At 44.6% G+C, this 27008-nt stretch overlaps 3 protein-coding genes across 3 annotated transcripts in view; 1 reads left to right on the plus strand and 2 right to left on the minus strand.

Moving 5' to 3' along the window:
* LOC135391145 (VWFA and cache domain-containing protein 1-like) overlaps positions 1–14874 on the minus strand; it is a 33082-nt gene extending 18208 nt beyond the window's left edge. The window contains exons 1-2 of the mRNA XM_064621258.1: positions 14310–14874; positions 12620–12682 (exon numbers count right to left, since the gene is read on the minus strand). Of these exons, the coding sequence (XP_064477328.1) occupies positions 12620–12682; positions 14310–14633 (387 nt within the window). The 5' untranslated portion in view covers positions 14634–14874. The remainder of the gene's footprint in view (positions 1–12619; positions 12683–14309) is intronic.
* A 186-nt stretch (positions 14875–15060) lies between these two features.
* LOC135391154 (adrenodoxin-like protein 1, mitochondrial) lies at positions 15061–16128 on the plus strand. Its single transcript, XM_064621275.1, has 6 exons — positions 15061–15295; positions 15369–15426; positions 15486–15592; positions 15679–15766; positions 15830–15882; positions 15943–16128. The coding sequence occupies exons 1-6, from the start codon at positions 15145–15147 to the stop codon at positions 16044–16046; spliced, it is 561 nt and encodes a 186-aa protein (XP_064477345.1). The 5' UTR covers positions 15061–15144; the 3' UTR covers positions 16047–16128.
* Positions 16098–26792, minus strand: LOC135391146 (exosome RNA helicase MTR4-like). The gene is made up of 26 exons (XM_064621259.1): positions 26619–26792; positions 26366–26479; positions 26232–26298; positions 25401–25576; positions 24471–24645; positions 24321–24411; positions 24114–24238; positions 23921–24019; positions 23153–23261; positions 22946–23077; positions 22787–22866; positions 22603–22713; positions 22443–22544; positions 22115–22240; positions 21255–21405; positions 20402–20574; positions 19842–19916; positions 19570–19698; positions 19318–19428; positions 19095–19187; positions 18914–19009; positions 18304–18467; positions 18053–18215; positions 17336–17498; positions 16285–16389; positions 16098–16197 (listed from the first exon to the last, which is right to left on the minus strand). The coding sequence occupies exons 1-26, from the start codon at positions 26735–26737 to the stop codon at positions 16145–16147; spliced, it is 3102 nt and encodes a 1033-aa protein (XP_064477329.1). The 5' UTR covers positions 26738–26792; the 3' UTR covers positions 16098–16144.
* Between the last annotated feature and the right edge of the window lie 216 nt (positions 26793–27008).

Here is a 27008-nt window from a genome sequence, read left to right on the forward strand (position 1 = left end):
TGGATGGGAGCAGGCCTCTTGAGTGCGTGGATTTCCCAGAGATCAACTTCCACGATTTCCCTCTTTTCTTTTCTGATATGAATTTATACGCAGCAGTATCCCGGTCAGGTGTGGGTTCGAGTCCAGCCACGGGCACTCGCTGGCTTTGGCTTGTCTTAGCTGTTCGTTTCGTTCAAGCCTCCGCAAATTATGTTATACGCCGTCCTACCGAGTTCCAAGAGCCCCTTCAAATGCAATTACAGCGCCAAACCCCGGTCTGCTGACTGTTTGTTTGTAAGAAAAAAAAAAGGAGAAATTGAACTCGTCTCCCGACTTGTTTTGCTATTCCCAACAAAAATTCTCGCCCTACCCCACCCCCAAAAACTACTTCTCAGGTGCTCTACTCGCAAGTTCGCTATTCACTATTCAGAAGTACACAATTAAACACTATTCACAATTATCCCAAGATCATGCACAGAGGAAACTAGAAGCTGACTTTTGTGTTTGTACTAGGTTGATAATTGTTAGAATACGGCTCACCAAAGCAGGCACTGCGACTGTGTTTTTTACTGCTGTCTTCTTGCAACTGAGTGGTGTTTGGGAAATTACTTTTGATAATACATCCTTGTTACTCATTACAAGTTTATAAAGTAGTACATTAATTTATTCATTACTTTTATGCTTTTTCAATCCAAGTAATGAGTGATGTCATTACATTTTGGCCAGACAGGCTAAAATGTTAATGGTATCATACTACTCATTACCCTGCCACAAAAAGTAATGCATTAGTTTTACTCATTTCCGAGATGTAATATACTTTGTTCTGCATTACTCCTGTGGTCGTAGGCGCGTAAAGGAATAATCCAGACAAGGTGCGAGATCTCTCGATCTGTCGACGCGGGTGTCCTCCCATTTCATCGAACGCCATTTCATCGAAGGGGACCGTCGAGACTGACCAAGGTTAGGTCGGGAGAGCCTCTTGCGTATTTCACACGCTGCCGCAAGAAAAAGCGATTCGATGATACGGCGGTCACCGATGAAACGTCCATTTTTCGACGAAATGGCGTTCGATGAAATGTTACGGAACCGTCGACGAAACAATAGTGCAGTCGCGGATATGCACCGAGGGCTGTAGGAAAAGTGGAACATGTCCGTAATGATGACAGGCAGAGTGTGTCAAATCTCGTGTCCCGTTTACTGCGACAAACACCGATACCGACACGACTTTCTAACACCTGGGCTAACTTCGTAGGGACTGGGGGGGGGGCAATAAAAATGGCGGATTACGTTCAATCATTCATCTTTTGTGATTTATACTTAATCCCTTGTTTTGGTGGGCTATTCTTACAAAAAAAAATCGGGGGTAAAATTCGAGTTTTGTTTCAAGAGCCGTAAGACAGGGTAAAATCGGGCGGGTAACTGCTGAATTCGCGGGCCTAGCGTTCTTCGGTGCCCGTATTGGCGGACGCATTTGCAGTTTGCAAAATTCGTTTTCGAGAGTTTTTGTATTCAGCCCTAAGTGACGATGATCGGGTTACACTCGATAAAGACGGGTTTAACCCGAACACAGAATGCCCATATTTATACTTGAACATATCGCCCTCCTTTCATGTGAAACACCCTCAATCCCTCGTCCCGCGCATTCGATGGTATCGCCGACTATCGCTGCCCACAAGTACAAACATTTTAGTGCGCTGGATCTCTTGTTTGACAAGTTCCGCCAATTTGAGATATCCCTCGCGGAGGATAAGAAAAGAGACGCGTGCTTTTCCCACACGGTATTGTGCGCGCGCCCGCGGGCGACTGCTTTTGACAAGGCCGGCGCTTTTAACTGCCTTCCATTAAGATAAAGGCGCGGGGATTTTGGGAAATGGCACAAAAGGGCCTCTTTTCCGCCATCATTTCGCTTCAAAAGGGACAAAGAGCTCCAGAACATTTGCCGAATTGGTCGCATTGTAGCTTGTTTGGCAAGGTCAAACAGTGGCTTTATGTCTTGCAGTGGCTGTTATTGCCTTTGAAACTTTTTCTTTCTCTCTCTCTTTTCGCTGCAACATCGCACTCGAGCCTTCTGCGTCGCCGATTACTTTTTTTTCGCTTGTCTTGTATGCACGATGCGTACAACGTTAGCTGCTAAGGTCATCATCATCGTTGCAAAGTTTGTAAAAAAAAAAAAAAAAAAAACTTCTCTTAGTTACCATGATAGGCAAGCCTGAGCGATGGGCAAAATACGTAAACAAATACAAACACGAAGCCTTCGTGTTTGTTTACGTATTTTGCCCATCGCTGAGGCTTGCCTATCATGGAATTTATCCACCAGCTAGCCTGCATTTACGCCATTCTGTCAATGACTTCTCTTAGTTACTTTGGAACTAACTTCGTCTCCCGCGTCTCCTATGATTGGTGGCTTTGCGACGCGAGGAACGTATGTGCAGCGAGGTAAATATTTGTGAATGCGTATAAAGAATCAAGAATTTTGTACCGGTTGTCTCCTGCTTCTGGTCCGAATCTAGGTGTGCATTTTTCCCGGTCATCCCAAAGCTAGAGCGTTAAATCCTGCTCGAAATGTGTGATGTGACCAATACTGTATTAGACCTACCTAATAAGGAGACCCGTCAAGTCCCTGGGTCACCCCAAAACTTCCAATTCCATTCTTTAGAGAGAGAGAGAGAGAGAAACACAAAAATACAGAACATTAAAATACACAACGGCACTATTGTTCCACAGCTCTTGCTAAGCGTCCTCTGTCTCCTTCCTACCAATGCTTTCCACGCGGACCACGGCAGTTTCCAGTACTCTCTTTCGTGTTCATTTATTTTTCGTATTTATTTATTTTTTTTTTCTAAACGTTGCTCAAGACGAAACCCCAAAATTCCAGCTGCGCATCCATGTGGACGAAGGTCATTTGTGGTCATGTTTCTCGGCTTGTTTCTATTTCCTCCCTTTTTTCCTTTCAACCTTCACCACTAAACATGATTCCCATTCAAGGTCTCGCGGCCGGCTTTGCCGCCCTCGCCGTTCAACCTCGAGGGAGCGGAGACACCCTTTCAGGCAGTTGTCCTCGCATACAACATCAGAAGAGCCCCCATCTTCTGCCATTGTGGAAGCAGACGAAGCAGACGCAGAAATGCCGCCGACCTGAAAAGCGCCTTTGTCGCCCCCTCGCGGTTCAACTTCGAATTAGCTTCTTCCGCCTGCGGCACCAGGGACAGCAATAAAACGCTTCCTTTCGTGAATACATATGCGAACGCCGAAACTACCGAAGCGGCTCTGCAGACGAGAAACTTGCATGGTCGACCAAACAATCTGCGATCGTAAAGTACGCTGCTCGTCAAAAAAGTGCCGTCTGCTTGGGAACTACACGCCCAAAGCAACACACGAACGATAAAAGGCAAACTCTCGTCTGCGCAGACAGACCAACGTTCGTGTGGAGACGTGCAAATAAAGCCAAGCTTCTTCCATATGTGCATGCATGCGGTAAGGTGGAAAGTACGTTTTTTTTCAGTTTCCTTTTTTTTTTTGTATGCTGGGTTCAGGTGGACCTGGTGTCTGTGTGTAGATAATTACGAAACGAATCGAAAGAAAAGGTAATGAAAGCCAACAGAAAGTCCCAAGCTTTCTATTGGTTTCCATGCGAGAGATACCAGGCTGATCGACTGATATGGAAGTCCAGTATTTTATAGAAATTCGAATGAAATAAAGTAGCGTATTTTCCTGTGTGCAACCGGTGAAAAAAGTATCCCGAAGAGGAAGTGTGTGTTATCTATCGCCGCGCATTACACATGGGAGTAGCAGAAGAGGACATTACCATTGTGTTCAACACATGGGGCTATTTTCCAGGAAAGTTACGTTCCAAAGGATATGTCATGCAACTGCTACCAGCTGCTGATGCCCACATTGGCATGAATTGTTCGGTTAAGTGCCAAATTTGGGGAAAAGTGGAATAGATGATTGACAGCGAGCACGAGCGCGCGAAGAGAGAGGGCAGGGCAGTACGTAGAGGTACCGAAGTGGGTACAGACACCATGGCCTGGCACGATGTCAAGTCGCCGGTGATGAAATCATTTGAACGAGCTGGCGTGGTTGAACAGAAATGCGAAACAGAGAGTAGCGGGGACACTGACCACACTACGACACCAACGGATAGCAGTTTGATTGCTTCGAATAAAGGTTACGTCCGTGATAGATGCAATAAAAAGTACCCATAGTGCCAAAAGTGCCCATAGGCAACGTACAGGCATTCATTAGTGTGGACACATTCAAAAAACGGGAAGTCGTGCTTCTTTAGTTTACCTCTGCCAGCGCACACACAGGAACATATTCCGAGGTCGTACTTCAGGAAACTTACACGACTGCTAATTTCCTTCTGCTCCCGATTTCCCGAAAACATTCCTCCTCTCAAACGCACACTTTCCGCCGGTCGCTCTACCAAACACAGTCGTACGGCTTGTTGTCGATTGTAGAGTACAACTTCCTCACAGCAGGGAATCACGGTGGGAAGCCTACGCCTCCCACATTCTCGGTTTGTGTTTTTATTTTCCCTCGTCGGCCCCTCGAATTACAAGAAACCTGCTTGTAATTTAGGAGAAGGCGAGAACGAAGCTATCGTTTCCTTTTTTTCTCACCCGGTCCGTCGTCTGCGTCGGAGCCACTGGTCGGAATTGCGCTGTCGTCTGCAATCATCTGCTATGTGGCAGAGCAGGCGTCATGGTCGAGAAGAAAGTTAAAAAATTGGCGGGCAACCAGATACGCCCATCAACAATAAAACAGAGAGAGAGCTAGAGACCTCACACCAATCCAAAAAGCGGTGGAAGAAAAGAAGAAACCGCTGCGCATTGCCAGGCTTCGTTCATCGAACCGAACTATATACGAGTGCATAACACGAACGTGCAGCAAGGTTGCCAGATGAAACATACAAAGGCTGCTAAAATTGACGCGCTTTCGTGTGCGTCGCACAGCTCGTCCGTGTGTTGCCTTTGCGATATCGGTCTCGCATTCGATGTCCGCGGTCATTGCACAATGACGCTGTCCTATATAACCTTCTACTTGAGAGGAACCGTGGCGTCTAACATGGATGTTCGGGTTTCAACTGGAGCTTCAACTATCATGCAGATTTCCCTATCTTCCGGTGTACTTTTTTAAATTTTTATTTCTGTGTTAGCGCCGCGAAGAAACTGTGGCTATATGAGCGGCGTATACAGACGTGGGCAGATGGAGAGGCGACAGCGGGAAGGACTGGGGGACGGGAGGGGGGTTGGTATGCGTCCTGGTCCGACTTCGGGGGGAACTGTGCCGACATTCGTCTGGGAAGTCTTCGGAAAAAAAGGATTCGAACCTACCACCTCCCAGTCTTCAGCACGACCATGGCTACCGCCAACGACCCACTCGGCCATGCCGCTGGTACATCTTCCGGTGTACAATGCGAACCTCACAGGCTTTACGAGATATGATAGAAAAAGTCTAATTGATAACGGGAAGCTGCTGCAGCAGCAAACCCTGCAGAGGGCCTTTTGTCTTACGACAAGAACATCCGGCTCAAAGCCTTTAAAAAATATATAAAAAAAACGAGCAGAAAGGCACACACAAACAACCGAGACTACCAGTCTGAGCGCGTAAGAATAGTGCTTTTGTACTCTAGATTGAAAAAAAAAAAAAAAACACACACACAACCACACCGACCGTCTTGTCCCCACTTCCTCTCCTGTTCATCCTAAGAGCAGAGAACGAGAGAGTGAGAGAGAAAAAGAAAGAGCGTGCAAACTAAGAACAGTACACTGCCCCTGTAAAGAACGCGCACAAATGCTCTACAGTTCTGAGCCTCCCACGACTAAAATTCCGGAGGACTCGTCTACAGACGTTGTACGAAAGTAGAATTACCACGAAGGCGCGAACTTTCTGGAGGTCTCGTCAGAACACCGCCCAAATAATAAAGCAGGCGGCCCATATCTTTTACAGAGGGTGATAATTCTATTCAGTGTGTGTCTGTGTGTGTGTGCGTGGTGGGAGGGGGACCGAAGAAAAGGTGATGCGGCCCTAGGAAATTACGCCGCAGACGAACGAAAAGGAACACAAGAAGGCGGCATTGTTGCCGGGATGCTTCAGACCATGGGATGCCGGGATCCAAAAACGGATATTGCGAGAGAGACAGAGGGGGACATGAAAGGAACCGTGCAGCCAGGAACAAAGTGAACATAGAACGCACGGGACTCTAGACTGTCCGCAGTTTTTCATCCTGAGACGGAAATGGAAAGCGTACATCACCCGAGCAGGGCGAATTGTCACGCGAAATATCTAACTCCCTAATCACTCCACAGGATAGGATGATATATTGAACTGCAAAAATGCATTCATCGCCATCTTCTTCGACGACAAGTTCATTAAAAATTCCGCGAGAAACTGGACACTAGTAGCAATTGTAGCACAAGGTGAAAGAAAGTGACTTCCAGTAATAACAAAAAACTTCTCTGGGGGTCATCGCCTTTAATTGCGACGATGCCCGCACAGTATAAGCTTTGTCGGCAAAGAAGCTCTCATCGTCTAAACGATACCTAATTCCAGCTAATAAGCCCAAATTGCGTCCATAATTGGTAGATTCTCATCAACGTTCCATAGCAGACGACGCGCTACAGCCGCTCAGCCAATCGCAAAGCGGCACGCCGCGCATGCGCTGTGGGAGGTGCCGGAGCGTGACGTTTTCCCACGCTGCGTTCCTAATGAGGGGGAATAGTTCACGCATTCGCTTCTTGACTGCGAGTGAAGGAATTAAGCGTGACGTGCGTTGATAGACCAACACAACTTTCTGCTTTCAATTTTTGTTTGATGTTTCCGGCGGCGGTATTCAAAGAGCTCTCGAAGAGTGTGTGCTTCCGAAAGTGTTCCCCTCGTTCGAAAAGTACCCCGTGCGTAACGAATTTAAGGCTGCACGCGGTTGAAATACGAGAAGACGTCATATCAAAGATGCCGCCAGACTGCCTCCAAAGTGCTTCACAATTTTTCACACGCGTACGACGGCACAGAGAAGAATTATTCGGCCAAGGGTTCATCACACACGTAGCTTGCAGCACCCTCTCCACCGCTATTCACTTGAGGCAACACAACTGATGCAAGTTGTTGCATCGATGGTGTCATTAATGCCCTTCTACATAGGTAGGCAAATCAATAACTTAATTGAGATAGAGTTTCATGCTTCCAGTGAAGAAAGTCTAAAACCGTGCCTATATAAAAAAAGAGTGTTTTGTGGACGTTCCTTTGAAATATTTATGGACTGCAATATGTTGGATTAACTATTGCACTGATGACTGTATATATACATATATACAGGGTGTTTGCTCTAACGTGTCCAGAAATTATATTTAAAGCGAGCGATAAAAGAGAAGCAAGTGGTATTTTTCTGCTACTTGAGTAAGAAACAGGTACTGCTTCACTAGTAGCACCTGTTTCTTAGTCAAGTATAGCTTTACATAACATTTCCGGACACGTTAGAGCAAACACCCTGTATATATAGGTATACTGCACCGACGCGAGTGTGCCACAAAAACTTCCCAACTATGAGCTGCACGAGTCATATGTGTTCAAGTCCTGCATCTCCGTGCATAGACACACGGTTCGCTGCAACCGACCATACGGGTGCTTTCTGGCAAGCGCCACCGAAAGGGGCCGCTTCAGCAGCACGAACCATCTGTGCCTGAAAACGTGTTGTTCTGTATTCAGTGAACTACACCATGTTTTGCAACCTTATGATGACACGCTGAAAGTTATATACCGTGGCGCGCGCAGCGCCATCTGGTCCAAGAAACAGTATTTGCCGCGCTCGCTGGATGTGCGCTAGAAGTCCGTGATGCCAAGTCCTTTCTCCACTGACGTTGCCAATTTTTGTAAGTCAACTTAAATACAGTCGCAATTCTCTAGTTGCGCGAGAGAATTTCCAAGATGGGAACACGGCGGAATGCAAGCTCTACGCGATCGCTACGGAATATTCCAGCGAAAAAGAGAAAAGAAACAGAGACAGCTAACGAGGCAGAAATTCAGCAGCTTGCCATATTGAACATTCGCACAATGCCGGAATATCGGGAGTTACGTACTCCACGCTTAGCAGACAACAGCACCTTGTGCTGTCGTCTGCGTTCACCACGGCTAGAAAAGAGTTTAAAAAGCAAAAAAAAAAAAAAAAGACTTATACTGAAAAGTGTTTTGAAGCAAAATTTGATATCCTTGTTTTATGAAAAACAAATTAAATAATAGTTCACTTTTGAGGAGACAACATACCCATATACTACTTCTTAAATGTAATTTAGTTAACATGTTGTTCATCGACTACAGGAAATACATAAACTCTCGAGACTGAATCCTTTCCATAAAACTAAGAAACAATCAAAAGAAAAACTATGTTACTTTTAATCCATATGAGATCATGCCTTTCAGTCCAGAGCAGTGTAAAAAAATAAAATAAAGAAGAAACAAAAACCAGCTGAAAGTTTTAAAGTAATGCAGCTTTTTGTTCAAAAAACACCAGCATTCTCACCCGCTCAGCGTTTTTCTTTTTTATCAGCTATGACAACCGTCGTTCTGAAGAGTCTTTCTGACATCACTGTCCATGGGGATGTGATCGGAACTTTTTTCGACAGTTCCCTCAAATCGGGACATGTTTGGTGCCAATCAATTTGAAAGCCAATCAGGCTTTCGGCGGACTCGGGAGGCGTCAATTACTAGAAAGAACGCACAAATGAAATCAGTCAAACAACGGGACTTCCATCTACATCACTGAAGACGCTCACATTTGGCGAAACTGCAAACTGCCCGCGGAGCACGTGACACAGCTCGACGCGAGAGCTTCAAAGGGCCCCAGCCACCCCCTCTCACGAATCTAGCGGCGAAAGAACTCACACCTCTGCCGTTCGCTCCCCCCCCCCCCCCCATCCCTCCACCTTAAAACGCCTACGGGTTTCTTGAAGAAACCTGGCCAAATTACAGAGGGGTCGCTCGTCTTCTCTTTCATTCCCCCCACGGTGGCTCGGCAAGAATGGCTGGCCGAATGAAGGGAAAGAACCCGGTCTGCGCTTCGGCGCAACTGGACGACGGGAGAACATGGTTGCGACCAGCCAAGTGGAAGTGATGTTTTTAGAAGAAAGAAAAAAAAAAAAAGCATTGTCGTCTCGCAGACAGAATGGGAAGCACTATTGCAGAGTGCTGGATCAACTCCACATGGATAAAGAAAAAGCACTAAGAACATGCTTTTTCGGGGCTGTCGTACGACACGGGGGGAGGTTTCTTTAAAGAACCCTTTTGGCGTACGGTGGAAAACCTTCGGCAAACTGATAAATAGACTGGTGAGATATCTACTCGACGTAGCAACGATTCGTCTGGCCACTGAATGTGGCAACTGGAATTTCTCCAGCACCCCCAGAATTTTCTGATATATACACTTTGATGATACAAAGATAAAGACACAGAAACTACCGTTTATTATCGTACAAGCTTCCATGCGGGGGTCTGCATTTCATCAGGTACAAAAATAAGGAGGGGGGAGAGTGTGGTCACGTGAATCAAAAGAGGCGAAAAAGAGAGTAAGGTTTGAGGGGTAACGACAGCGCCCAGTCCCCTTATAGATGCAAGTACTCCTCATTTTATCCAACTTAATCTGAAATACATATTATAATTTGTCCGTGCCTCTCGGTTTTCCTACACCATCTTAAATACAGTCAAACTCCTTTACAACGAAACTCAGGGGACAGCAAAAAAAATTTGCAGTAAAGGTATTTTCGTTAAAAAGGATGTCCATTACTGGACCTATAGGGCTCCAGCGGACCGCAAAAAAAAAAAAAAAAAAAGAATGCTGTAGTGGTATTTTCGTTAAAAGGGTGTTCGCTATAAAGGAGTTTGACTGTATATTGCCCGCAGCAGAACATATATCCCGAAACTTCGCAAAAGCTTCCATGCATTTCGTCCCGAAGGGGACTAAAACTCGTTTTTCTCCTGAAGTGCGCTGCAGCAGCAACCCACTGAGATGGTCGTCCCCTCAACCCCCCCTTGCAGAATTATGCCACTTCCCTTCCCCCATCGAAGTCCCCGTGCGGCTAGAAATGAGAGCGCCCCCAACCTGCAGCGTGGAGCGGCATCAAAACAGGCCAGTATTAGCTACTCTATTGCGGTACAACAATCGAGGCGACAGCGAGCATTGTTGTGAATAAGAGATCGTGTTACCGGCGGTACGTGGTGAGGGGCCTCAACAATCAAAAGAGGGATCACAGCGGCCCAACAGGATGACGGTTCGGGTTGCGGTATTTCCTATCGTGTTCACGACACGCCAAGCAGGATTGTTGACGCCGGTTCTGCCGCAGAGTTTCATGAGAAAAGCAAATACAGCCTACAGTGCTTGTGACGCCTAACGACAAAAAAATAAATAAAAAATAAATAATGACAAGTCGGCAACGAACAATCTCAAACCAGAGGTCGGCACTCGTGACCGACGGTCACTCATGCTCGCTCACTCGCACAACATGTAGGTTGTGATGTAGGGTGTAAGGCAGTAGTTCGTCTGGAATCGCAAGTACACTGGGCGGTGTGGCATCATGGTGCGTGAGCGTTACTCAAGTTCGCTCATGCTCAGTTCACCCAACTTGAGCATCATTTCAACTCACTCATGCTCAGCTCATTCGCCACACTGAGCATGCTCACGAGCGAGTTTCGCTCATGCTCACCTCCTCGTTTGCTCACTCATGCTAAGAGTGAATTTTGCTCATGCTCAGTTCCCCGTTCGCTCACTCACTCACTCCCTGCTCACTCATCTCGCGCTCAGTTCTCAGTTTCCTCACTCATGCTCAACTCATTCGTCACTGAAAAGGTTAGCCAGCTGCAGGACTCGAACCCACATCTTCTGGATTATTGTTTTATTATCTTCATCTTATTATCTTCTGGATGTTGCCCCTTATTCTATGTTTCAGCCTTAGAACATTAAATTCCATCGTGTTCATTCGTCACATTCAGCATGAATGAGCATGCTGGAGAGCGGGCAGTTTCGATAACCAGACAAGCTTCTTGATGGCCTTTCTTGACAACGTTTTGATAACAAGCCCGTAGGGAACCACAACAGCAGTGGCAACATTGTTGTATTCTTTTCACTGACAGACACCCATGACATGCGGCTCTTGCGCAAAAGTAAGGGGAGATGAAAAGGCGAAGCGGAGAAGAGAGAGAGGTGTGCACCAATAATAAACCCGTCCCGTTCCTTCATTTATCGCGTCCATCAAACGAAGACTCGTAATAAAACTCCTCTCGTACAATTATTGTCAACCCCTTCCTTCGTCTGAAAACGCCGACAGCGAATCCAAACATCCCCACGAAGACCAATAACGCGAACTGCCGACGATAAGGCCGACGCATACGGTGAACGATTTACGAGCTTTCCAGCGACAAGGCGTTTCGGGAAACGATCCCTTGAAGACGGCCGCCTTCGGTGCGCGTTGTCACGGCAACTATCGCGCACAACGGGCTTTACTGCCAGTACTATCACGCCGGTACGACCATTATGGTCTTGGGCTGTCCAAGCACTGTGCATAGTAAACAGTACGGAATACTGGCATGGATCGTAAAACAGAAAACAGAGCTTATGTTGCGGCTATATTTTTTATATTGTGGCCCAGTGGTTTATCCAGAAACCCAACCACGGAGGGGTGTTGGAGAAAAAAAAAAGGGGGGGGGGTGTCATTATTATACTTACGTCATTAGAGCTTAACATATCATTACCAACATGTGACTAAAGCTGAAATTGCAAGGGCACCCCCTGTAGGGGGTGCACAGGTAAAAAAGTTAAAAGCGGTGCTACTGGACATTTGGGGGGGGGGGTGTAGGGGGGTCTGGATAAATCACTGTTGTGGTCACCCCAGAGGAGTACGTCCACAGCACACATGGAAAATTTGCTGATGCCGGGGATACTTTTTGCCGGTTTGGTGCACCTGTAAGCTTCTCAAATTCAAACCCTACACAATCCGTGTCAGCAACATATACCATAATGGCAGAAACAGCAAACACTGAAATGGGCCTTCGTATCCAAAAGTGCACTGGTGCGAGTGAGTTGGTTAATAGCATGCCATGAGCACATCCTGTGGTGGAACCAAAGTAGGAAGAGTACCATTATATTACCATACCATTATGTATATGTGGGTGCTCCTCGACCTTTTATTTTGTACTTTTGAGAGCAAAACAAGAAAAAATAAGTAAACGGAGGCTGCTTACAAGAGCTACAAGGTTTTATGATTGCCCACAAAAAGAACTAAACAGCTTTGCATTTGACACTGCGACTCCAGTGGGTACCCACAGCCGCGGGTAGTAATGCATAACATCTGAAACAGTCTCTTTGCGGTGTGATACTGTATGTACCTGCTGAACATGTGAAAATGTGTACCTCAGCTCAGGCAAACGCAACTCAAAGGTGTACTTCGTTCCAACCAATATTCGTGTGGTCTGCGTCCCATAAGAAAGGGTATCCTCAAGAGATTGTATGTGTTAATGGTTTCAAAATTTAGACAACATTACATGTGTGCTGTCAGACACCAGACAATACAGATTGTTGTGAAAGTGTACGTGCAGTAGAATGGTCATTTTCAAAATCTTTGTCCCATACAGAAAAAAGAAAAGGACGACATACCTCACTGAGGTGCTTGGAAGCATCCAAAGTCGACTTTGCAAACGGCAGCTTGTCATAAATGCCCTGGAACAAGATGATCACACTTCACATTACAAAGTGCACAGGCAATACACGGCTTCTATGTAACAATAAGCAGATAAGACCTACAAGGCGCACATTTATGATCAACAAACATATTACATGTCAAACTTGTAGAGATAAGGCCAGGGAACACAGTAATCAGCTTTAGCTATTACCTCTGCATTTAATCTATGTGCCAAGATGGAAGAGTATGAGTGGACTGCCCAAAAAAAAAATCTGAGTTAAATGAAACAATCAATTTTGTTACCGACCACAGTCAGAACGAAACCTTGAAAACGTGGAGCGAACAACCACACGGACCTTACTCCTTTCAGGCTCGTTACATTCTTGAAGAAAGTCTGTCACAGCCTTAACACATGTACTCCTGAGCTCTACAGCCCAGATACTTTGATAATGTCTATACATCGTGTTCTCTACTGTGTCCCCTAAGCACTTTATGCCTAGATAAATTAATTTGAACAGAATTAACTCGGTTATATTAAAATACAAGGTCGATGTTGACTGTGCAGAATAGGTTTATGGTATAACGCACAAAATAGTTGGCAAGAATAACAGGGTCTGGGACCACAGAGTACCAACTTCCAATGTGTGCTGCAAAGAAATCAGAAACACAAATGCCCAATCGTAAATCAGGCAGTGGCATAGCCAGAGGATGGTTTTGGCGGGCTCAATCCCACCAAACTTGTACCTGTGGTAGAGCATTTGGGAAAAGGAGAACCGTGTAAAGATCCCATAGAACACCTCCCAAAATACTGTCTATGCTATACTGTCATCAGATGCTCTGCAGACATGCCCAGGCAAGCAAGCCTGCGGGTGATCATCTTGAAGAGTGGCTCTGATAGCAGGCACTTGAAGTCGAACATCATAAAAGAAGACTCAACACACATATCAATGAAGACCCTTTTGTCCACGTGTATCTGAAACACATGCCCCGACAGGCACGGGGAGACAGCTTCGTGTTAGCAACTGTAAAGTGATTAAATTTCTATAAATCCATACATCCATGGAATCCATTAGAAAATATGCAGCTCCCTCCCATTCCCAGATCCCTCCAAAATCCCAGTGATCCCCTAAAAAAAATACCCGGATGCAAAATTCATTCGGATAACACTGTGCAATTCGGATTTAATCCCCAAGCACTGTTACCTCCTCCGCGATGTAGAGACATTACTGCAAGGCGATCTTAATGACAAGTCGTCTCAAACTCTTCATGTCCCAATCCCAGCTCTGATTTACCTTAAAAATTAATGCAACGGAATAGAGGGCGATTGTAAACATGCTCTCACAGGTGTAAAAGTGCGCTTCAATGCTGCGAGATCGGCATACAACACGCCGCACATGTCATGCTGCAAAGAAGCAAAATTGCACAAGACAGGACGAGAGTCGGCACCCAGTTTGATCGTGCTACTTTACAATAGTAATGTCACAGCATTATCACGTTCGAGCACAAACTGCTAAAACCTATGACCTATAAAAACAATGAGCTAAAAATACACTATAATATACACCCGATCACCGAACCGTTTCGTACGAACTCGCGAATGGACAGCATGTAAACAAGAAGCCCCCGAGGAAATGCGATCGACAACAAAATGATCCCATTATTCACCTGCATCGCTGTCACGCCAAGTTCTTCGTTGCTGATCTTTCGTAGATGTGAACCTAGCGATCTTGCTTCACCTTGTAAATAAATGTCCCCAATAGTATCCTGCCTTGTGACCATACCGTCGTCTCCCTTTGAGAACGCCGTCAGAAATAAATTAGTGCTCAAGATATCGTGGAGTCCAGAACGGTTTGTGAACTTGCTAATATTTCCAAACAGTTTGATGGAGGGCCTGCTGTCACTTGTACACAACACAGGGCAACACAAAAACGTCAGTAGAGCGCAGAGAGTGGTCCTGATCCCCCAAATTTTGGGGGAGCGGTCGGCCATCTTTTCCTCGGAAGAGGTCAAGCACACTGAAGTATCATCCGTGCTGCATCTTCGCTGCCATCCGTATGCGGAGAGAGTACCGGAAAAGTTCAGATACCATCGTTGCAATGTGTCACCGAAAGAGTTGGTCTCCTAACTCCATTACAACCGGCACTCAAACACAACAGCTCACAACTGACAAGAGCCAAAACACAACACTCGTCTGCTGCCGACTGCCAATGGCCAAACACGCTGCCATAGCTAGGGCGAATGTCTTACTGAGCTACCATTGGTTCAAAAACAACAACTTTTCGACGCAAGAAAATATTCGTGTGATTTCATCTAAAATGCCAAAACGGCTGTTAAATTGTCAGAATAATATTTCATAGCAAAAAACATACTACAAGTTGTATAATGTGTATTTAAGAAGGAAATAACTTTATTGCATTATATGCGAGCCTGAAGGTAATGGCGCTGCGCAGTGGATGTGGTTCTTCCGTTGATTGTTGAGGTGTATAAATGCAACTTAATCATGATTACAAGGTTTCCACGCGCATTTATTAAAATAATTAGGAAAACCAAAGTCTCAGAAATTAAAAGAAAAATTCACATTATCTGCCAGCACGAAAAACCGCGAGTACCACGTCTTGCACAGTCGTCTGCGCAGATAACCACAAGCACCAGTAAGTTGCCATCGGCGTAATCCTCCGCAGTACATTTCACGACGATTAATGTATGTTATTTCATTTTATCCAGCGTTCCATTCCGACGACGAACGCTTCGAGTGGAAGGACCCTACGTCAGATGACGAAGTGTGCGTTTATCAGATACACAAATGTATCCTAACGTTTAATCTTCTCACTCGCATTTCAGGGTGAATATTACGTATGTGCGGAAAGACGGGTCCAAAGTTCCTGTAAGGGGCAAGGTCGGTGACAACCTACTGTACCTAGCACATAGATATGGAGTCGAAATGGAAGGTACAATAATTGAAGCACCCTGTGTTTCACACGTCTTCTTACACCCCTGTAGAGTTAGGACACAACTTCTGAACCCCACTTTTCAGGTGCATGCGAAGCATCACTTGCCTGTACTACGTGCCATGTCTACGTTCACGAGGACTATTATGACAAACTTCCAGCACCCGAGGAAAAGTAATCAAAGCTCAACGCGCAGAACAATGTTTTTGAAGTGTGTATAATGCCTGTGTGTTACAGGGAGGAAGATCTGTTGGACATGGCACCATTTTTGAAAACCAACTCAAGATTAGGTACGCACACAGCATGTCCATGAAAGTTCTGCAGTTTCTTTTCAGTTATTTTTCATGCAGGTTGCCAGATCATCCTTGCAAAGGACTTGGAAGGTATGCATGTAACACTGCCAATGGCAACGAGGAACTTCTACGTCGATGGTCATGTTCCTCAGCCTCACTGAATGCAACACCCTGTACAGCCTGTAATATACACTTGTATAGTAGATGGTACGTCAAATGAATATGAACTTTATTCACAGTAGATTTCATGTGTGTGGCTCTATAGATACAAACTGGCTGCAAACACAATGTCCCTCTTTATGAGTTTGATGGCTGAAAGGCAAGATTGAGAACGATAAATGTGAGAACAATAAAAGTGGTACACAAGAATGTGGTATGCCATTTGAAAAGAAACCTTACATTCGGAGAACTTGTTCTCCAGTTCAGTGTTGCCAATACACTTTGCAGCCTGAACCATTTGTCGAAGCAGCTCTTCTAATCTTCTCATGCAGCGAATAATGCTCCCTGCACAAATGAAAATAACATCGAGGAATTCATGCAAACGTGGAAACAAAGCTCACAGAACTGAACTGTTACTGTGCATAAACATGCTCTGAAATTGGAAAGGAAACTGGGATGAATAAACTAATTATCTAACATAGACGGGTCTAACACTGCTTTGCTTGCCTACTGCTGCTGTATTTACCAGCTCTGAAGCAAAACAAACTGCCTCCCTGCGTCAAAGTTACTTTCCATTAGTATGGCATGGCTCGCGAAGAGAACACACAATGGAGCATGTCGGTTATGGAGAAACAAAAGGATGGTTGGTAATACTGACATGACATTCTATACGAGGTGCAGACTTTGCAAAAACCAACTGGCTAGTGTGCACTGAAGCACTGTTATTGACGATTCGATCTTGTTAATTCTGTTCAATGCTTTATGAGGATGTTTCATGAAAGTCCAAAGTTTTGTATATGGGGCTAATTTTTGTCTGCCAAAGATAATACAGCAGTTGAAGCAGCATGTGTGCATACTGAGAATCTGCAATTCAAATGTGTCCTTTCAGTGGATTTCCAATTACAGGCAATATAAATTTTGAACATCATCACCGGTAGCTGACGTGACCTGACGTGATACTGAAATGGCAATTCAGACCATTGGTATATTGATCATGTCAACAATGCCCTCAAACGCATCAACGATACATACAATAGCATTTACAGTGTCTTCAACTGTGCCAACATAACAGTCCTTGAGCAAGTTCTGAAGTATGACACAGAAGCAGTAAATAAAGTTTAGCGCATTGTAAAAAAAAAAACAGCGGAAAGCACGTTAGTGTAACAAGTACGCTCCTCGTCACTGGCCTGGTTCACGGGAAATTTTCATTAGGAAGGTCCTTTGCTGTCTTCCCCACAAGCCTCGCCTTCTTCCACCGAGCAAGAGCTGAGGGGAAGGGAGAGGAACCTACCTTCAAAGACATCAGTCATCCGGCAAACTTGAGCGAAGGAGGCTCCCTTTGACCAGGAATAAATGACATCCATGAGATGAGGCTTGAATGACTCGATGTACTTGTCTTCATCTATACCCAGCTTGGCATCTTTTGTCACCCTGGCTATCCTCCTCGCTATGTCCTTTAAAACACCGGTCTCAGTTAGCTGGACACGCTGGTGTGCTTTCTTACCTCTGATGCAAGCATGCTACACCCATCTTACTTATAGTTAGAGCCTGAAGTTTTAGCGTCTAACCCGATTCTTCCCCGAATTTGCCCCCCGAATTGAAGGTTGCTTCTTTAGGGTGAAACCCGATTTTTACCAAGCAAATTGCCCTCACTGAGACGTCTGTAGGAATGCACACTAACCTGTTTGGCAGCAAACGCAGTTACATCATTTTTAGTAAACCAGTTCAGTTAGTTTGAGTAACCGAGCCTGATTTCTCCCCGAATTTAGCATACTGGAAGTTTTTCCACCCGAATTTGCATGAATTTGGAGCACATGTTCATTTACCCGATTCTTGCTCCCCGAATTTAGAAAAAAAATTTTCCCGAAAACTTCAGGCTCTACTTAGTGTCTTATCGCTACAGTATTGGCGCAATGTAGCTCTCGTTGCTTGTGTGCTATAAAAACTCCAACCATCATCATCATCTTATAGTGTGGCCATCGTGCCACCCGACAGTCGCTACACATACCTGCATTTGTCTGAGCGGCCCTGAAAGTTCTTCCGTGAGGTTCGGCATTTCGTTGGATTTTTCTTGAAACACGAGACACCCAAGAAGGGCTGTCGCTTGATGGCAGTTCAGGTTGTTGAAGAGGTTGTTGAATATCATTTCCGTGATGAGCAACTCATCCGCACTGTAAAATAAAAATGATGGAAAGCAGGCTATTGAAGATGACAAAAAAAATCCAATAAAAGTATCCAAGCGTTATGACGTATCATCACCTGCTGATCTCGCAAGCGACCCTCCCCTTGATCTCCATGACGTCTGCGGCTGTGCAGTACCCTAGCCTCCTGAGGACACGCTTTCTGTTCTTCAGCTCTTCCATTTGAAGCAAGGACCTTGCTTTTTTTAAGTCTGTCTTCACCTCTTTGATCTCTTTCATTATCTATTGATAAATATTTGCAACTGGTGTCAATGTGCAGCTCTCTGCAACATAACTTTAATGCGGCAACGGCTGGCGGAACAGTTGGAGAAACACCCTATTGGCGCTAAGTGGAACTATAGAAAGAGAGTGTTGTGGGGTATCCCACTCGTGCTTGGGGGTGTTTGTCAAGAAGCCTCCTCCTCCTCATGATAACCCTCCTCCATGCATTCGGAGAGGAGCGTCTGTTTCTCGACAAACACCCCCAAGCATGAGTGGGATAGCCCACAGCGTTCTCTCCCTAGAGTTCTACTTAGCGTTGATAGGGTGGCTCTCCAACTGCTCTGCCACCTGTCAATGCTAGCTGTTAAAGTTAACGTTGCAGAGAACTGTACAGCCACCCAAAAGGTGAAATACATTTCTCATGACAACTGAAGAAGAGTTCGTCATTGAAGCAAAAACAAACAAACCTGCATTTTCTTCTCGTACTGAGAGTACAGTGCCTCTAGGTCGGGGCTCTTGTGTAGAGGATGGGCATACATTCTGCTCTCAAAAGCCTCTATTTTCTGTACGAAAGAGCAGAGAACAAAAATCGTATAGCCACAAGGTAGGAGACGATTGGGCCGAACGGTGTTAAACTCGTGTGCTTACCTTCACCGCATCCTTTAATGTGCTATCTTTTATTCCCATGTCCTCTATGGGATCAATTAAAGGCACACCTTTAGGAAATCTTTTCTCAACTTCCTGCAAAATGTTGTGAAGCTGTCTTACATTTTACTGCGCAACAGCAGTACATATCTTAGAAATAAACCTCAAACACTTCTCCTTAATGCTTGAAAAAGTATAAAAGTGAAAAAGTCCTGGCGTGACTCACTAATATAGATTTGTACACTGCCATCCTGTTGTCTATGGATCTGAGGTCTTGATGGAAGTACAGCCTCACTGAACTCAATTGGCATACATTTTCTATCCGAACAGGAACAACCTACAAAAGGGCACACAATGATACACTAACTCATTCTTTGGGTGTCCAAAGGTATTTCTTTCTGCACTGTAGGGGGTAGGACAGTGAAAAGAATGAAACATACAATGATACCAACATACCCTTATCTCCCAACAAACATACCTGCATTTCCCCCTTTTCCCCCACAGGTGGTGGCCTCATTTGGGAGGTCAGTTTCGTCTGGGCACTTTCCTTCGAGAGATACAGCAATGTATCCACCATCACAGTTGAGTCAAGTTCTGCGGGCTGCCCCTGTGTAAGAACGTGCAATAACTTCTACAGAGAAATCTTTTGGGCAAAAAAAAGAAAAGAAAGTTGTATCTGGAGAAGAAATGAAACGCTTAGGGAGGTGAGGGGCTATGCTCACCCCTCTGTGTGCAAAACTGTATACCAACCTTCGTGTTTGTTATTCTTTTCTTCTGGTAGGATATGACGATGCCCCAGCCAAAGTCATGGATACCATTGTCGATCTGCGCGCAAAACGGGAGACATGCACTGTAGATTACCAAAGTTTAGATACATGGGACACAAATACATGGGTGACAACTTATACCCCTGTCACACGGGCAGTCTTCAATGATCATTGAAGCCAATGACCATTGAAAATGTGTGTAGTGACACCAAGCGTGTCACGTGTCAACTTCCCAAAGAGTATTGGATTCAATGTTCCCCGACAGGTTGACACGTTACACGCAAGGTGGCGCTACACGCATTTTAAATGACGATTGGTTTCAATGATCATTGAAGACTGCCCGTGTGACAGGGGTATTAAAAGTTCTACGTGCGTAATGTGGCATACTATACACTGAATATAACCAAGTGACAAGGGTGTCTGTTGCAAACTCTTGATGCTTGGTACTCTCAACGATCCTCGTTCTTTTTTAAGCACAGTGAAATGGTCAGAAAAAATTATAAGGGAAGGTGTGCAAACACTAAACACTTGCATCCCACTCACTCGAACCATCCGTCCCGGTTGCAAGAACGGAATGCAGTACTGTGGTTTTGAAATGAATCCTTGTAGCTCTTTCGCCAGTGAAGCCAACTGTTGTCGTATTTTGTAGTATGAAGCCACTTCACTTTCCTTAGCCAGGGTTATGCTGTCGTGCTGAGCCTGCAGCTTCTGTAGCTCTACCAATTGAAAAAGATAGGAGCACAAATTAAATCAATGCTGTCAGCAGAGATTAGGCTTATGAGCCCTAAATGTCATGACCTAAGAGCCCAAAAGTCTGAATTGGCGTGCAAGAACGCTGTAGCTCAGTAGTAAACACAAAAGAGTCGCACTACAAGAAAGCTTGACAGCTGCTTCGCATTACAAGAAAGTTTGATAACTGTTTCATGGAACACGCACACCTAACTAGAATCACTCTTTAACGGAAAAGCTTCCACAAAAGATGATAGCCAATACATGTTTCGGTATCATTTGCCTTAAATAATTCCTTTATAGGACCGTTCACCTCAGAATGGCACATTTCGCATGAAATTTCAGTTTTGATGCAGGCAGCAATCCAGATTCTGTGCAGAGACGCAAAAAGACGTTCACTGGTGCGACCTCATTGTAGTTCCGGCATCCTTTTTGCCAACAAGGGCACATGTCATAGGTGTCAAGGTACAGCTGACAGCGTGCTTACGCATATCACACTTGGCAATCCCATATCCGTGGGCGTGGAAGCGCATAATGTTCTGCCTTCCCATACATCACTAAACTCCTAACTCTCCTTGGTGGGCGGAACAAGAGCAGGTGCCCCGAACATTAATGGCATTATATTTGAAAACTAAAGCACTCACAATGGAATGGGTATATTACTCACTTTCATAGTATTGTGGGATGGAAGCGTTGTTTTGAAACTGGAAGAATGATCTCTCCAGCATGTATTCCGGGTTGACTTCTTCGACACGCATCAAGTTGAGCACCATGTTGTAGGTAAGGTGGAAAGCACTGTTGATGGGATCTGGCAGGCCCTGCAAAAAGTGCAAAGTTGAAAAAGAATGCATCAAGGGCTGAAAGTAGGAAAACAGGCTCTTGTTTTACCACACATTACAGCTTCACATTCAGTAAACCCTAGCTGTAATGAAGTTATTACTTTCGAATTACTGCTGTATTCAAAGCTTTGACCAGTGATGTCCTCAGAAATCGACCTCTGGGTGTTACATGTGTGTGGATGCATATTTGTGGGTCTATGCATTGAGAGACGAGCTGTACTGAGCAATCGCAAGAACTTTCAGAGGGGTGTTGCAAAAAAAAAAAACGGGGCGTACACCCTTTGACGCTTCGACCTCTATAGACGTTTGTATGGAATTTTTTTCCTATTCCTATTAACTTAATTATGCTGATGGTTATGTTCAGTTGAATAACTGAATACCTTCAGAATACCTGCTCATTTCCCTTGCAGTCCCACTTTGATACTGTTTTGCACTCCAGATCAATAAACAATCAACCAATTTTTGCCCCAAGCACATAAGCATATACATAAGTATCTCGGAAACATGCAGCTTAGGCAAGAACTGGAAGCTTAGAAAATGAGTGCATAATATTGGCATTCAGAGAGAACATGGCTAATGAAATAGCAACACATAAATTTTCCACTTAAAACTTATCCCCAAAATATTTTGAATGCGTGACAGCTTACTTAGCAAGTCAGCATTTCGTAAAGGACATGGACATGATTACCTTGACAACATCTTTGCAAGCTGCAGGGCTCATTTTCTCGTCAATCATGAGGATGACTATACCACGGTCATCAAGACCACGGCGGCCAGCACGTCCACTCATCTGAATGTACTCTCCTGATGTGACCTGCATTGGGGAGCTTATCATCCTGATGATAAAAATTGAGCACATGCAAACAATACACATACAATGAAAACAATGTAAAAGGAGATGATGTTGCAATAGCTGATACCATGATATATCATGTGCATATAAATTACTCATGTGAGTAAACAGGGTATAAGAATGGAAGGAAGTAACACGTCACAAACTTTTAAAGACGACTTACCCATCTGAAGTCCTTGCCGTCGAACTTCCTTGCATTTGTGAAGAGTACTGTTCGGGCAGGCATGTTCAAACCCATGGCAAAGGTTTCGGTTGCAAAGAGGGCCTACAAAATACATACACTGTGTTGCACGTACACATTCGCATACGCCATACAGGCATACCTTGATTAGTCCCTCAGCAAACAGAATCTCTATAGTCTCTTTCAAGATAGGGAGAAGGCCTGAGTGGTGAATAGCTATTCCGCGCTTCAGCAGCGGAAGCACATGCTCAACCTGTCGAGAGGTATGTCACAATGAGAAAAATATGTTCTGATGAACGAACCACCACCAGGGTGAGTTCTCTTGCCTGTGGTAGCTTCTGATCTTCTTCTGATAAGGAATCCATCGCATTGTTGAAGACCTCCTCCACCAGCTTCTTCTCGTTATCTGTTAAAGTGTGGCACAAGATGGAAAGAAACTTGCGTATAAATATTAAACAACAGACATAGAAACCTTCACTACGCACATGTCGTCAAGTCGATCTTTGCCATTTGAGTCGCGTATGCTTCGCACTCCTTCTTGCTGAAGCTGAACACAATCACGGGGGCATAATCACGTTCCATGATCATCTTTACGATTTTGTAGCAGTTAGATTCACCTGATAAGTAATTGTTTCACATTAGTCCCACATTTTTTAATCTCCCTGCGCTACAGCCATAAATCCGCGTCAAACCTTTGAAGCCTCCCCGTCTTCCTTTCATTGCAGAGTCCCCCTTAGCTGCATCTCCGGCATTCTGCAGCACCGTCATGGCAGCGTTAAAGTTCTCTTCTTTGAATGTACCCTAGAGCGTAATGCAGCAAAATACGACATTTTTCAGAATGTCAATACACACAACATGGGAAAATTTTATCACAAGGACAAAGCCAGTAAGAGAGACAGCATAACTGGGTAACCGCACGAGCGACTCTATTGGGCGTTTATGGAGACACAAGCGTGAAAACAGCAACTTTTGAGTTGTTTGAGTGCATATGATTATCTAAGCCTTCACATCACGTCATCTTCTATATTCCCTGCACCTCAGGAAGATTCTGTCTGCCCGCCACAGAATGTTCCTTCCTCTGCAGCTCGTCTGCTAGCAGCACTGCTCTAAGTGTGCTCCTTCACGTTTCCTAACGAATCTTCCATCGCTCCTTTCTGCGTCATTCAGATACTCTTGGCTTTTCTTCCACGACATCTTCCTAGCACGTGCTTTCCTCCGCACTCTCACCTGCTGAGATCTTTGTTGATAAAGTCGCACATATGGATACAAATAATGACACGAAATAAAATTAATAACAATGAAATGAGAAAATTTGGAAAACTTGCACAGCTTTCCTAAAAATGTGCACATTTACGGTGTAGTAGGCAGAAGCACGTATATGGTATAATAAATACAGAGACTTTGCTGACTGTCTGCCACCAATCAATCTATAATAGCAATGAGGACTGAAGCTAACTCACACTTTCGTCGACAACAAGATGGAGCCCGTCCCCACCAGCCGGGAAGATATAATGTTGAAGCGGTACAGGTCTGTATTCTGTGTACACTACATGACATGGCTGAAAATCGTGCAACAGTATAAGGACTTATTACATGACTGTTTCCAGATACAAATATAGCTTAAAACCTACTTATAAGTACAATAGCGCTTGCCTGTTTATGCAAGTGACAGATCCACTCCGCAAACTGCCGTGCATTTGGAATAGTAGCAGAGAGAAAGACGTAGTGAACATTGTCCGGCAAAAGGATGATGGTTTCTTCCCACACCACACCACGTTCTAGGAACGTGTTAGGAGAACAAAAATTAGCAGCAAGAATAAGTGGGACACAATCGGAACCTTTTCCGAGTTCAGTTCTCACCCTTGTCTCTCATGTAGTGGATCTCGTCGAAAATCACCCAACCAACTTCTCGCATCACCTCAGAGCCTTTGTACAGCATGCTCCGAAGAATCTAAGAACGGCACGATGAGATTGGTTTACTGGCTTAAGTGTATTTAGGGAGCAGCTCACCTCCGTTGTCATAATGAGGCAACTGGCATTTGGATTGATGGTGACATCACCAGTCATAAGGCCAACGTCTTTGAAGTCATCGTTGAATTCTCTGTATTTCTGGTTGCTGAGGGCTTTGATAGGTGTCGTATATATGACCCTTTGTTTCTCCTGAAATGCTAGTGCGACTGCATACCTGAAAGAACAGCATGTGAAATGAGATACCTGAAGATATGGTACAGGCATTACAAAATACTGCCACACTGCCAAGCGTATTTTGACTTGATAGGCTGTTATCAAGATGTTATGGCTCTCATGATAAGCTATATATCCCCCTTGGGGGCAAACACTCATATGTGTAGAATTTTAATATCACACTGGATCAGTGGCAGATCCAGAGGGGGCATGTTATAATGGCAGTTTGTACATTGGATTTCCCTCTCTCCCCTCCCTCACTACGCCCTTCGACAAAGAACACCCCTCTGTCTGCCTACTTTCATGATATTGCTAGACTTTTTTCTTAGATTTGCTATCATACTTTTGTATGTCGACGTCGAAAATACCTTTTCTGTTGGTTTTAGGGTACAGGACACTGCAAAACTGTTGACATGAACAAAAACATAGAAACACAAAAATAGCATTTCTTATTGTATGATTCACAAGTGGCAAGTTTACAAATTGCATACCCTGCAACACAATAATAAACCCTTGAAGTTCATTTTTCTTATCCCTTTTGTGTGTACAGTTCCTTCGCATTTACCAGCTTCGGCATGAACAAGGAACCGCAAAACACACATCTTCAATAAACTAGGTCAAGCATACCAAAAAAAGAACAACAACAGCTTCAGGGCGATTTCAAACCTAAAACAAGGCAGCCTTGCACAACCTGCACCCCGCCTGAAACCTTTCGTTTGAGTACAACAGATGTAATTGTGGTTGCATCAAACTTACTCTGCAACAACTGTTTTTCCTGCAGACGTGTGGGCTGACACAAGTACACTCTGGTTGTTTTCCAAGCAGGCTATTGCTTCTTTTTGAAAGGGATCTAAAATAAAGGGGTACTCTCGCACTGGCGGATTCTCGCCGACTCGCAAGGGAACAAACTCGACGTCTTCTGGGACAGCCACCTACAAGCACGGCAAAATCATTATGTTAGCAATGTCCAGCCCAACCACTGTTCTGACGATTCTCTGACAACAAGTTTCCAGGATGACTGCCCATAAAAGTGTACCTGTGCTGGCATGCTACGTTCAGCAATTATGCGATGCAGGTAGAACATTATGTTGTCTAGACATAAAGCTCTGAAGGGAGCTCAACCCAGGAAAATTTCATAGTGACTGAGCATTACAGTGCTAAGATATAATGCAAAATTTACGAATTCCGTAGTCAGGACGATGCAAATGGCAGTGTAACAAAGAGTAAATTAGATGCTGCTCCACAGTCTGAAGCGACCGTTCTCCAAGAACAGCTAACTGCCATCCCGGATGCTTCATTGTTTTGCAGCACGACGAGATCTGGGGAGCAGCGTTTCAACAGCCCTTTGTAATTCCGCCATTCAGTGTGTTTTGGACAGAAAATTCATTGAAACATTGCACTACGTTGCTCAGCCACTTTTGAAATTTACTCTGCTTGAACTTCCTTCATAGCTTTATATGCAGATAATGCAATTCTCCACCTGCACTGAGTAATTGCTGAGCTCAGCATACAGGTAAGGGTAGAGTCTTATAGGTCGGCACCCTGTGCATGCACGCAAAGCACTGAAGCAGCAACTTTTGCACTTACTTCGTGAACACATGCTTCAGCTGTATCTAAAGTATGTACCCTCACGCGTGGAACATAATCGTCAGGGCTGGAAAAGAAAAAAAATAAAATTGTTGCGAATGAAATAGCCCCGAGGAACCAAGTGTATCACATACTTGATGTCATCCCAAATATTCGACGCTTTCAGTTTCTTGTGGGACTCCTCCTCGAATTCGTTGTCTATTGGCCGCTTGCCACCAATAACCGCTTCAACGAAGTCGTCTGAATTGCTAAAGTGACACGAATAAGCAAATATAAAACTCCTGCACACACGTAGGTATGTGAATGCCAGTTAGGAAGAGAAATGTGGTGCCGCGGGAGGTGTTATGCTTTGAACACCTTCATCACCGGTACTTGATGTTGCTGTACCTGGCTTTGTCAGCAGCTGCAGTTTCGTCCGAGGTTGTCCCTGAATTGGTTGCTACTGTGGTGTATATTTTAGACGTGGGTTTTTGAACCTCGTCGAATACACTAAACAAATCGTCCATATTTAAAAATTTCCATGCGCGAAGTTATGCCTGTGTTATCAGCTCCGAGCACTTCGCAGCTAATGAGTGTTTTCGCGGCATCTAAGTAATGCAAGCTGCAATATTAAAGATAATACAAATAGATTACTAACGAAACTAAAAGTCAGAAGCAAGTTTTTTATTCAAAGCAAAATACTTGCTTGGCGCATATTTCGAAACAAGACAATTTATTGGAACTTTTGTCTATTTGACACATTTGCATCTCAGCATCTGGCAACGTTGTACTTCCCTT

Source organism: Ornithodoros turicata, chromosome 4, assembly GCF_037126465.1.
Source record: "Ornithodoros turicata isolate Travis chromosome 4, ASM3712646v1, whole genome shotgun sequence".
Taxonomy (NCBI): domain Eukaryota; kingdom Metazoa; phylum Arthropoda; class Arachnida; order Ixodida; family Argasidae; genus Ornithodoros; species Ornithodoros turicata.

Excerpts from the sequence above, each read along its gene's own strand:
- LOC135391146 (XM_064621259.1), bottom strand. The coding sequence starts at position 26,737 with ATGGACGATTTGTTTAGTGTATTCGACGAGGTTCAAAAACCCACGTCT. Across the intron at positions 24,020-24,113 it reads TCTGTCACTTGCATAAACAG|CCATGTCATGTAGTGTACAC; the intron begins GCAAGCGCTATT and ends CACGATTTTCAG. Across the intron at positions 19,429-19,569 it reads GGGAAAAGGGGGAAATGCAG|GTTGTTCCTGTTCGGATAGA; the intron begins GTATGTTTGTTG and ends GCCCTTTTGTAG.
- LOC135391154 (XM_064621275.1), top strand. The coding sequence starts at position 15,145 with ATGATTACAAGGTTTCCACGCGCATTTATTAAAATAATTAGGAAAACC. Across the intron at positions 15,767-15,829 it reads CTTCCAGCACCCGAGGAAAA|GGAGGAAGATCTGTTGGACA; the intron begins GTAATCAAAGCT and ends TGTGTGTTACAG. Across the intron at positions 15,883-15,942 it reads GAAAACCAACTCAAGATTAG|GTTGCCAGATCATCCTTGCA; the intron begins GTACGCACACAG and ends TTTTTCATGCAG.